Consider the following 12,718-nt stretch of genomic DNA (forward strand, 5'->3'; position numbering starts at 1 on the left):
AAAACTATTTACAACATTAACTCTGTGTGCTTCAATGTCTCAGTTTCAGCAAAACAGTAAACATTACAGTAAGAAAAGTCTGATTTATTAAAAACATGACATCACAGTAAATCTTATAAGATCAGAGTCTGTTGATTGTCTTCAGAGAGAATCCAAGACATAAGTAGATGACGTTAGTGATGCCAGCCAAAACATGGATGATTGGAGGATTCAGATCTTCTCAGTCATAAAGATCCCTGAAAGTCAGATTCCTGTTAAAGCGTAAACATATCATAATTACCTGAATATAACAACCAGTTGTTCATTTGCTTAAACCTAGAATGACAAATCTGCCACTGGAGCGCACCTGTCAGGGTAGTGGGACATAAGCAGTGGGTCAGGTGTGCTGTGATGAGAGCGTTCTGGAGACCATGATCTTTGAGGACTCAGAGACCGATGGCGGGAAGTGGATGAGGAGCGCATAGTGGAGGAGAGGACGGGAGAAACAGCTGAGAGACCCTGCCTGCGCAGCTCCTGTATTGCCCGCTCCCTGATTGAAAGAGAGAGAGAGAGACAAACATAGAGTGGACATTCAAATCCTTAGTCTTCATTGTTCAAACCACAAAGAAATAAATATATTCAAAACTGGAACTGGAAAAACATGAGGATGAGTAAATAATGAAAGCATTTTTACAATCCCTTTAAAGAGGTCCTATTATGCTTTAGTGTGTAATGTTTGCTGTGTGCAGGTCTGCAAAGTTACAAAGCACAAAGTCGCTTCAAAGGGCGTTTCTGAACTCCCTGAAACGCCTTGATTGTAGTCTTCCGAGAACATACATGTCACAGTATTCCTCATTTAAATAATTCCCGCCAAAGGCATACGCAAAAAAGGTGGCGAGGCCTGGTTGAGTAGCATAGTGTGTTGAAACTCGTAGCTATGGTAAGGGGCGTGACATTTCACAAACATGCTCAAAATGGTTGACCAATCACAACACACTGATCCAGCCGCCCAATCAGAGCACATTATGCTTTTCAGAAGGAGGAGCTTCATAGAGACAGGAACTAAACTGAGCGTTACTGACAGACTGAGAAGAGAGGTGCTGCAACAATGTCAAATAGCTGTCTCAACTGAACCGAAAGATGATTCACATGGAGGAAGATCTGCGTCAGGCCCAGACTGAGCGCACACGGTGAAAGATAATCTGTTTTTTTTAACATTCAAGCATGATCAAGACTTTGTAAAAGGGATACGATAGGTCCCCGTTAGGTGTGCGTCTCACCTTTCAAAGCGCTCAGTAGACAGGTGTCTCTTCGTCATCTCGAGATCTGCCTCCAGCTGAGCGGATCGTGTCCTCAGCTGAGCCATTTCCCTACTCTGAGAACTCCTAGAGACAGCAAAAAAGTGGACATGAAGACAGTGAGAAAGACAAGAAACAGCTGCTGTGCTCCATGAAATGTCGTACGTGCACTCACACTTTGCTGTCAGCCATGCTGAGTTTGTCCTTGAGAATTTGTATATCTGTCTGTCTTTCCTGAAAGGTGAGCTGCCTCTGTAACCCCATTTCACGCGAGGACACCAGCAGGCTCTCCAAAGTCTGAACAGACAGACGTTCGCCGGTCAGCTGCTTCTGTAACAGCTCCGCCTCAGAACGGCTTGACTCCAGCTCACGCTGCACCTGCGTGGATGAGAACATTTACATGATTTACATCTCACTTCAATTTCAGTTTGTCCCAGTTCTGTTTCCCAAAGGCGATTTTGTAAATTTGTAATCGTGCAACGCCGAACCAAGCTCAAGGGGAAACGTAACTTTAACAGTTGTTGGCCTGACATCAAGCAGGTAGTATTGTTTTACAGGCAGACTAACATAAACCAATCTGAGCACTCACATTCTCTTTGCCTGCATCCAATTTGACGCAGAGCTCTCGTGTTTTTTCCAGGTCAGTCTGCATCTGAGTGCGCTCAGTCTGGGTCTGACGCAGATCTTCCTCCATGTGAATCATCTTTCGGTTCAGCTGAGACAGCTGACTATTACAGCTCCGCTCTGCACTCAGTGCCTGGACACGGCAACAAATCACAATTTATGAGAGATTGAGGTGACTAAAGCCACGTGCACACTAGCGGACTGAAGAGCATTAGCGACAGACACATGCTGTGGGCAGAGGTGTAAAGTCCAGGTTCAGAAAGTAAAAGTCCTCCTCAGTATTTAGTTTCAATCACCTGGATTTGCTAATTAGCACAGTTTTTCAGCCAGGAGATATTAGTGAAAAGGCTGGAATAAATATATGGCAGGACTGGACTTTACACCTCTGGCTGTGGGTTTGCGATGATCTGAGACTTCAAAAAGCTTCAGTCTTGTAGTGTGCATGTAGGTTGTGTTGAGAATCTCCTGCATATTAAAGGGATGTTAATTCATTTTTGGGTGGATTATCCTTTTAACCACCAACATCATGATGACCAAGTGACCTGTTGCAAGCTGCTCTCCAGGCTATCTGCTCTTTCTTTGAGTCGAAGTATCTCTAAGTTAGAGTTGTGAAGCTCAAGACGGAGTTCGATGACAGTGGTTTCAGCATGCCGGGCCTGTGCCTCCCAGCTTTCCAGCTGAAGAGACGCTTTCCTTCGAGACTCTTGCAGTTCCCTGCACTCGCGCTCCTTAAGGGCAGAAAACAAGAACGAACAAAACAGATTATAACTATGCCAATGACAACACAATACTCAAATTCACCTTTAGCCATAGAACATGCATTTAGCTTTTTAGTTTGAGGGACTTTACCTTAGCAGACAAAAGATCTTCAGTGCGTGAAATGTCAGAAACGTGATCTTGTACTTTTCTCTGCAAGTCGTCTAATTCCTCATTAGCTTCATCCAGCTTGAGCTGTAGAGTCTGAAAGAAAGAAAGAAAGAAAGAAAGTTGGACGTCTTGTTACCTCATTTATTGGAATGCCCTTGAGTAAAAGTTTGGTACCTGATTTTCCAGATGTGCTTTGTCAAGGTCATCCTTCAGCTGATCGTTCTCTTGCAGCGTGGCATGTTTGACTTTCATCACTGCACCCATTTCTTTTTCAGAGTCTGACAACTTCCTCCTCAGAACATCCAGCTCTCTTTCTCTGCCAGTTACGGTCTCCTTCAGAGATCTGCGGGACAGGAAGTCACATCATTATCCTCATTTTTCCATAGTCATTCATATATGTGACCCTGGACCACAAAACCAGTCACATGGGTCAATTTTTTTAAATTGAAATTTATACATAAGCTTTCCATTGATGTATGGTTTGTTAGGATATGACAATATTTGGTCGAGATACAACTATTTGAAGATCTGGAATCTGAGGGTGCAAAAAAATCGAAACATTAAGAAAATCTCCTTTAAATTTGTCCATTTATGTTCGCGATTGTGCTGCATTCACTCACAGAAATAAATGTTTTATATATTTACGGTAGGAAATGTGCAAAATATCTTCATGGAACATGATCTTTACTTTAATATCCTTATGATTTTTGGCATAAAAGAAAAATATATCATTTTGACCCATACAATGTATTGTTGGCTATTGCCACAAATATACCCATGCGACTTGAGACTGGTTTTGTGATCCAGGGTCACACATATCATCATAATCATACATCTTTTCCTATACTAATATTCACATATTATATCACATACGCATACACTCATATACCCAAATATCCACAGAGGAAACAACACTACGGTTCAAAAGTTTGGGGTCAGTAAGATTTTTTTTTTTCCTTTTGAAAGGAATTAATGAGCAAAGATGCATTAAATTGCATTTAAGACATTTATAATTTTATAAAATATTTCTATTTTAAATATTAAGCAGCACAATGGTTTTCAACATTGATAATAAAAAGAAAGGAGATATGATCATGTGACACTGCTGGAGTAATGATGCTGAAAATTCAGCTTTGAATCACATTACATTTTAAAATATATTAAAATGGAAAACGTTTTTTTTATTGTAATAACATTTCACAATATTACTGTTTTACTGTGTTTTTCATCAAATAAACAAAGCCTTGGTGAGTATAAGAGACTTATTTTAAAAAAAAGTTAATTTTACCCACCCGAAACATTTGAATGTACTGTATATAAAGGAGAAACTACACAAAAACATTCTAGGAAATGATACATTTTGTACCCAGGTGACTATGTAAGGGATAATGTACAGCCACTGGTCATTATCGCAAAATAAACCCTGACAGGGTGAAGCTTTGCATGATATTAAAGTAGCATTGGTATGTTGCCATGGACAATGGCATGTCAAATATTTATTTAGCATCAGTAACCACTCAATGTTGAAACTGACCAATCAGAATCAAGTATTCCAGAGAGCTGCGTAATAATAAGCATGCGCCACAGTCAAGAACAGCTATGGCTATAGACTGTAGTCTAATTATGATACATTAGCATTAAGCTTATACCTGGATGGTGAACATAACACACTGTGAAATTAAAAGAAAATAATACAGTAAGCAAGCTTATGTTATACAGACCTTTGGCATCATTTTAATCATTATGGTCTCAAAATCAATACACATGACTGTCTGCTAATCTGTGAAAATGAACAGAACTTACATTAGAGCTGTCTCAAGATCCTCGGTTCTCAGCTTCAAACTCCTAATGGTTTTCTCCTGCAAATAAATAACGATATCAACAAACGTACTAACTAACTGGAAAGCAAGCAACCTAAAACCAACCAAAAATATGTGAGTTTAATTACTGTATGTGTAAGTAGGATGGTACCTTGTCATCTAGCTGGTCATTTGCTGTGCTGAGCAGATCCGATTTGTTCTCCAGCTGTTCCTGCAGTGTGTCTCTGTGCTGGTCCAGCTCTGAGATTGTACCTCTCAGTGTGTTCACTTCCTCTCGCAGAGCGGTCACCTGCCTCAGGAGAGAGTCTGAAACACACAGGAAAAGGAAGAATGACGCAGTGACACACATACACTCTTTAAACATGGACATTACTGCAAGTATCAAACTGATTAATTCAAAAAATCCATCCAAAAACATGATACACCACCATTAAAAAGTGTGGAGTCAGTAAGATTTCCTAATGTTTTTGAAAGAGTCTCACCAAGACTGCATTTATTTCATTACAAATACAGTAAAAACTGTAATATTGTGAAATAGTATTACAACTTAAAATAACTGTTTTCTATGTGAATATATTATAAAATGTAATTTATTCCTGTGATGCAAAGCTGAATTTTCAGCATCATTACTCCAGTCTTCAGTGTCACATGATCCTTCAGAAATCATTCTAATATGATGATTATCAAAGCAAGATCAGCTCATGATTATCAGCTCAAGAAACATTTCTTATAACTGTATCAATGTAAAAATAAATAAATAAAAAGTTTTGATGATTAACATTTTTGTAAAACCGGTAATAATATTTCCTCCCGGATTCTTTGACGAATAGAAAGTTCAAACTAACAGCTTTTTTTTTTTTTTTTTTACAGAAAGATTTTGCAACATTACAAATGTTTTTTGCTGTCACTTTTCCAACCTTGCTGAATAAAAGTATTAATTTATTTAATTATTTAATTATTGACCCCCAAACTTTTGAACAGTAGTATATAAATATTCTTCCCACAACTTTGGCATTTGATCTATCTATCTATCTATCTATCTATCTATCTATCTATCTATCTATCTATCTATCTATCTATCTATCTATCTATCTATCTATCTATCTATCTACTATACTGATAAATAAACGCAACTGTTTAATAAAAGCACAGATTAAATGTATTGTCTGGTTTTCTCACTGTTCTTCTCATCCAGTATTTGATTTCTCTCCTGAGCGTTTTGTAGATCTCCAATCCTGCTGGTCAGTCTCCGCTGATTCTCACTCAGAGAACTTTCCACCTGAGTATTTTCCAGTCTGGTACACACACACACACACACACACACACACACACACACACACACACACACAAATGAATTAATGTTCAAAGTACTAAACTAACAAAACCGGCTTTAAGTCTACTTTCTAAGGACACATCTACGCTAGTTGTTTTTTTATTGTACCTGAGGCTGCTGCACTCATTTCTGAAGTGGCTGAGTTCGTCCTCACTGGCACTGAGTTTTCGCCCAAGCGTGTGAACTTCCTCCTCCAGACCCATCATGGTCTCCCTCATCTGAGCTTGCCTGCTTCTCTGTTCCCCCCGCTCCTGCTCCAGCTGGGACACACAGAACAATGACACCAGTCCTTAACAATAACTGTCTATGACAATAACTACACTTTATACTATAGTATAGTATAGTATAGTGAAACAGTATAGCATTGTGCTGTATAGTACAATATGTTATACTATAGTATAGCCCAGAGGAAAATTATATCGCTTAGAGCTTTCATAATGCACGTAAGTTTCAATTCAAGTATCCATTTTGACTCAATATTACACATGAAATGTCTTAGAAATAAAGAAATAAACACAGAAACAAATAAGACAATTGTTGACATACAAGTTTACAATTAGGTCCAATTAGTTAACATTAACTAAAAAGTGAATACATTTGTTACAGAATTTATCTTAGTTAACGTTAATAAAAGTTAATAAAAAAATAGTGTTTTCATTGTTAGTTCATGTAACTGTTAACAGCTAACTGCATTAGTTAACATGAACTAACAATGAAACCACTTCTAAAGAATGTATGAACCTTAGTTAATGTTAATACTAATTTACTAATACTTTAGTAAAATCAAAAGTTGTATCTGTTAATATTATTTAATAGACTTGAGCTAACAAGACCTAACAATTAATAGTTGTATTATTAATAACTAACGTTAACATTGTAACAAATGTATTGTTCATTGTTAGTTAATGCATTATTAACGTCACCCAATGAAACCTTATTGTAAAGTGTTTCCAATAACAACAGATACAACTTTTGATTTTAATGGGATACTCCGCTTTTTTTGGAAATAGGCTCATTTTACAACTCCCCCAGAGTTAAAGAGTTGAGTTTTACCGTTTTCGAATCCATTCAACCGATCTCCGGGTCTGGCAGTACCACTTTTAGCATAGCTTAGCATAGATCATTGAATCGGACAGGACCATTAGCATCTCTCTCAAAAAAATGACCAAAGAGTTTCGATATTTTTCCTATTCAAAACTTGACTCTTCTGTAGTTACATCGTGTACTAAGACCGACGGAAAATGAAAAGTTGCGATTTTCTAGGTTGATATGGCTAGGAACTATACTCTCATTCCTGCGTAATAATCAAGAAACTTTGCTGCCGTACCATGAGTCCAGCAGGCGTAATGATATGACGCAGTGCCTGAAAATAGTCCCCAGCTCAGTAACTTCCAACGTGAACCGGGACTAAGTTTGTCTAACCTATTAGACCTATTATCAGAGTCAAGTTTTAAATAGGAAAAATATCAAAACTCTTTGGTCATTTTTTTGAGAGAGATGCTAATGGTCTTGTCCGATTCAATGATCTATGCTAAGCTATACTAAAAGTGGTACCGCCAGACCCGGAGTTCGGCTGAATGGATTCGAAAACGGTAAAACTCAACTGTTTAACTCTGGGGGAGTTGTAAAATGAGCCTATTTCCAAAAAAGGTGGAGTATCCCTTTAAGTACGTATTAATAAATGTAAAACTTAACATTAACTAAGATTAGAAGCATCTGTCATTGTTAGTTCGTGCCAAGTAATGTAGTTATCTAATATTAACAAATGGAATCTTATTTTAAGTGTCATAACAGAAAGAATAAACAATGTGGATAGCAGTTCAGACATATAGTTTGGTTTTGATCAAATGTGATGCAAATGTTGAGTTCAAATCTGAGTTCAGTTCAAAAACAGATCTCACTAGGCTTAAATAGGACTCCATTTAATCTTATTGCTGTCTGAAAGAAACAATTGAGATCTGATAGGTGATTTTGCTTTCCTCTGAACTATAGTAAGTACATTATGTTGAATTAACACAGAGCTCTTACTGTGAGTACAGCAGCCTGCAGGTCCTCCACCCTCTGCTCCAGGTGAGCTCTCTCGCTGATGGCTGTCTCCTGAGAGATCTGAGGACACGTGCAGTTCAAAGGGAACACACATACACTCAGCAGGCTAAAAAAAGCACACCTCTCTCCTGGTATTATCCCCAGTGAGATGACTCAATTTATTACTGTACTCTAGTGCGTAAGTGATTTTCCTTTAGTGCTCCTAAATAACATCTTCATTAGGAGGATGCACATGAATGTGATGCAGGCTGGAGATCATACCTTGAGTCTCTCTCTCAGGCTGTCTCTCTCCGTGGTCATGCGGTTGAGGACCGTTGTGGCCTCGTCCCGTTCGGCCTCCACTCGCTTCAGGATGCTCTGAGGGGTCACGCTGCTCTTGGGCCCTCGCGCTGCCTTTGACTTCATCACCTCCCGCCGTAGAGCTGCTATCTCCTCTTGAGCCTGCAGGGGGAGTTAGGGCACATTGTTTAGTGGGGTCATGAGATACTGGATATATAATTGGGGAGTGCTTTCTTTCTGTGTTAGAAAGAACATTATGAGTGAAAATATTTGTTGTTTCCAAAAATATATTTATTTTTTTATTGTAGATTGTCACTGTAGTGAAGTCAAAGCAAATTGTTAAAATATAGGCTACTGTATACCTGGCAAATAATATCCCCAATATTACAACTATACATATAAAGTGTATTTATATTATATATTATATATTTTTTATTATAATTTAATCAAACTAAATTTGATGCATGTGCTAAAAATATTGCTCTAAAATATTAAATTAATATTGTTTTAATCATTTAATATTATAAATAATATAAAATTAAAGAATTGTTTGTACAGTATATTGTTATTGTAGTAAAGCCAAACCAAATTATCATAATATTATCTGGCATATATATATATATATACACTGTAAAAAATTTGATGCATGTGCTAAAAATGTTTTGCTAAATCAATATAAAATATAATTTATTTAAAAAAAATATATATATATATATACATTTACTGTATATTGTCACTGTAGTCAAGCCAAAACAAATTATCAAAATATTATCTGTCAAGTAATACTACTATTATACTGTATGATATATATATATATATATATATATATATATATATATATGTGTGTGTGTGTGTGTGTGTGTGTGTGTGTGTGTGTGTGTATAAATATTTTAATCAGTATAAAATTAAATAATTGTTTTTGCTGTATATTTTCATTGTAGTGAAGTCAAAACAAATGATTAAAATATTATAATACTAAGAAGGACTACATGCTAATAAATATATAATAAATATACTGAAAAAATAATAACATTATTTAAAATCGTTTACTGTCTATACCTCAGTGACATAAGTTAAAGTTAGAAACATAGTTACATAGTTTAAATAAGTTAAACATCAGCCACTAAGAATCATCTATGTGGTTTTCGTTGTTTTATACTATGTGTGTGTGTGTGTGTGTGTGTCATGCCCAATTTGAGCACATCAACCTGATTCAAGAATTCTGGGAAGTTTGGAGTTGTGTACCTGCTGATAGTGCATTCTGGTCTTGTCCCGTTCGGCTGTGAGCACTTTAATATTGGCCTGGATCTCTGAGAGATGCCGCTCGTTTTTCTCCAACATGTTTTGCAGTTCATCTCTTTCCCGCAACACCCTCATTAGCTCTGAATCATACGTGCCACCCTTTAAAGGAGAGAGAGAGAGAGTTTCTTTTAGCATTAAAAGAAACTAATCACTAATATTACTGCAGTGATGGATTATTAGTACTTTAACAGGTGAGTGTCTGGTGGGACTACGATGGGTAGATGCCCCTTTGACGGGGCTGGTGGAGCGACGGGCCCTCAGCATCCTTCCCAGTGCCTCGGCCTCCTTAGCTGGATCAGAAGATTGAGAAACAAAGAATTCATATTTCAGATGTGCATTTGGAGACCATTCATTTAAAACATTAGTCTTTCATTGCTGGCCTAAAGCAACATCTCAACATCTTGTTTTTAGTTCACTTCAGGCTCTCTGATTCAGTTTTGACTTTCTGACGCCACCTGCTGGGACTACAATGTTACTACAACCTATAAACGTTAAAATTCCAATACAACCAAAGTAAAAATAGCATACATGAAGAATCCTATGCATCACAAATGATTTTCAGTAAATGTAATGTTTTACCAGTCATTCGTTTATGCTCAAGTTTGGTTCCTGGCTGTGTATGAAGACATTTTATTTAATTAATACTTCACAAAGAAACACACACATTTCGATGGAGATTGAAAGCTATTACATCTCAATAGAGCATCTCCAAATTGACTTGTTTATACAAAATCATCTTATTCAGACTTACTAAAAGCAAGTTTTCTCAAGCAAAATGTATCAAATTAAACCACAACGACGTTGGCATGGCAACTGAGATACTACGGCTGCACGTCACTGAAAATGCGTCTCGTGCAACAATAAAACATAAGTATGGTGTATTTTAGTATTTTAATATTGACTGATAATAGTTGCAAACAACAACATGCACTAAAAGTGGTATGTTTTGCACTGACACCAATGTTATACTGGCACACAAATCATTCACACGTAACGATAAAAGTTACAGTAAATATAAACCTCGCTCTATAAAACCTGCAAATAGATTCTGCATTCAGTACAGACAATGCAGAAGACAACGTATTAGTTGTGTAAGTGAGCTCGTGTTACCTCTTGTAGTGGTTCTGGCAAATTAAAACGGGTGAGTTAAATTAAATCTCAACACGCTAAAGCTCTTTACCCCGAGGGATAAACAGTCACACTGACCAATCACGACACAGCATTAAACTGTCAGTCAAGACAAACAGAGAGGCGACAACCAATCAGAACACTAGATCTGCCTCCGTTTGCGTCCGTTGCCTTGACTACAAGTTGTGAACGCTCACGTTCAAATCGGTTCAAATACAGTAGTTTTGAAGTTGAGATGAAGCAATGAAGCGGAGCCAGGCGAAATAGATATAAAATCAAATAAATAAATAAAATCTTGTAAATATAAAATATAAATATGAGGTTGCAAATGCTTCACGAACAAAAACATACATTGTAAATATTTATATGTATTTTGCATTCTGTTAATTGTGTTTAAAATTATAAACTCGGCATATAACGTGAACATTAAAGTAACATCATGTATTTGCAGACTTATAGCATGTAATTTAACCCTGAGAAATCAGTGTTTACATCATCCACGACGGCAGGCGACAGTAAAGCGCAGGCGAAGAGCGCGTGAACCAAGCGAAGAACGCGCCGCTCCTCGTGAACGCGCACAGCGACAACAAATCCGCTAGATTAGAGGAGGCGCGCGGAGCACGCACACGCAGGAGGTGCATAGTTTCTTCAAACAAAAACTATTGTGCCTTTTATCATGCGTTTGGAGCAGTTTCGCTTTTAAACAAGGAACGGAGGATGTACGATCTATAGAAGTGGATATATAAACATTTTGTCAGCCTCTTGACAGACTTTATTTAAAGAGAAAGAGAAAAAACTAGATGTTTTTACGGATCAGATCCATGAAACTCCGAAGAACAACAACCTCATGACTAAAGAGCTAGACGGAGGATTTCTTCAACTCAAGATCACCTTCACACTATTGCACACCGTAGATTTAAATGTTTTATTTTTATTTTGAAAATATGATTCAATTGACCTCCAAGAATAGCTAGAATCAAGACTCATTTTTTCTTTGTCTGAGCATTATTGCAGTGACATGATGATGATCCCTTTATGACTTCTAGTTGAACATATTTAACAAGCTCTTCAATTATCCCGTGCAAAGACAAACATGTCAACACTCAGACTATTTCCTGATTAAACAAGAGATTGAACAATGGGAATGCAATAACAATTGCATTGCTTTACGCCTGTTAAGACATTAATTGAAAGAAATCCTTCTTTGTCAACCAACCAGAGAGAAGCGCGCGTGAGATCTAGCTATGTCCTTCTTTAATTTCCGAAAAATCTTTAAATTGGGCGCAGAGAAGAAGAAAAAACAATATGAGCACGTGCACAGGGACACAAATCCGGAGGAAATATGGGAGATTGTGGGAGAACTGGGGGATGGAGCCTTTGGAAAGGTGTTCAAGGTAAAATAAACACATTGAAATTGTCTGCTCTTATCTTGCTGCAAAAGTTTATATATATTATATGATATTGTTTGCCTTAGATAGATTCCATTATTTATTAGAAAAGTACTATCTATCTATCTATCTATCTATCTATCTATCTATCTATCTATCTATCTATCTATCTGTCTAATATCTCTCTATCTGTATGTCTAATTTCTGTCTGTCTGTCTAATATCTATCTGTCTGTCCTATCTATCTGTCTGTCTATCTATCTATCTATCTATCTATCTATCTATCTATCTATCTGTCTAATATCTCTCTATCTGTTTGTCTATCTATCTGTATGTCTAATTTCTGTCTGTCTGTCTAATATCTATCTGTCTGTCCTATCTATCTATCTGTCTGTCTGTCTGTCTGTCTGTCTGTCTGTCTGTCTGTCTAATATCTCTCTATCTATCTGTATGTCTAATTTCTGTCTATCTGTTTGTTTGTCTATCTGTCTGTATGTCTAATTCCTGTCTGTGTCTAATATCTGTCTGTCTGCATACATGTGTATGTATATATGTATATGTGTGTGTATATATATATATATATATATATATATATATATATATATATATATATATATATATATATATATATATATCTGTCTAATATCTGTTTGTT

General features: G+C 36.9%; 2 protein-coding genes across 3 annotated transcripts in view; one reads left to right on the top strand and one right to left on the bottom strand.

Annotated features, from left to right (window-relative positions):
• Positions 1–66: 66 nt before the first annotated feature.
• Positions 67–10,691, bottom strand: tsga10 (testis specific, 10). 2 transcript variants are annotated; one of them, XM_084402955.1, is made up of 17 exons: positions 10,659–10,691; positions 9,732–9,838; positions 9,492–9,647; positions 8,229–8,408; positions 7,950–8,027; positions 6,030–6,181; positions 5,768–5,883; positions 4,740–4,894; positions 4,572–4,627; positions 2,943–3,111; positions 2,751–2,861; positions 2,444–2,629; positions 1,867–2,034; positions 1,453–1,655; positions 1,260–1,364; positions 347–529; positions 67–251 (listed from the first exon to the last, which is right to left on the bottom strand). In XM_084402955.1, the coding sequence occupies exons 2-17, from the start codon at positions 9,810–9,812 to the stop codon at positions 221–223; spliced, it is 2,130 nt and encodes a 709-aa protein (XP_084259081.1). In that variant the 5' UTR covers positions 9,813–9,838; positions 10,659–10,691; the 3' UTR covers positions 67–220. The 2 variants fall into 2 exon arrangements, with proteins under 2 accessions (XP_084259081.1, XP_084259082.1); XM_084402956.1 differs by having other exon boundaries at positions 69–236.
• Positions 10,692–11,264: 573 nt separating this feature from the next.
• The window catches only part of slkb (STE20-like kinase b), a 33,234-nt gene continuing 31,780 nt past the window's right edge, over positions 11,265–12,718 (top strand). The window contains exon 1 of the mRNA XM_084401760.1: positions 11,265–12,070. Within this exon, the coding sequence (XP_084257886.1) occupies positions 11,921–12,070 (150 nt within the window). The 5' untranslated portion in view covers positions 11,265–11,920. The remainder of the gene's footprint in view (positions 12,071–12,718) is intronic.

Source organism: Rutilus rutilus (genome assembly GCF_951802725.1).
Source record: "Rutilus rutilus genome assembly, chromosome: 2".
In the NCBI taxonomy this organism is placed as follows: domain Eukaryota; kingdom Metazoa; phylum Chordata; class Actinopteri; order Cypriniformes; family Leuciscidae; genus Rutilus; species Rutilus rutilus.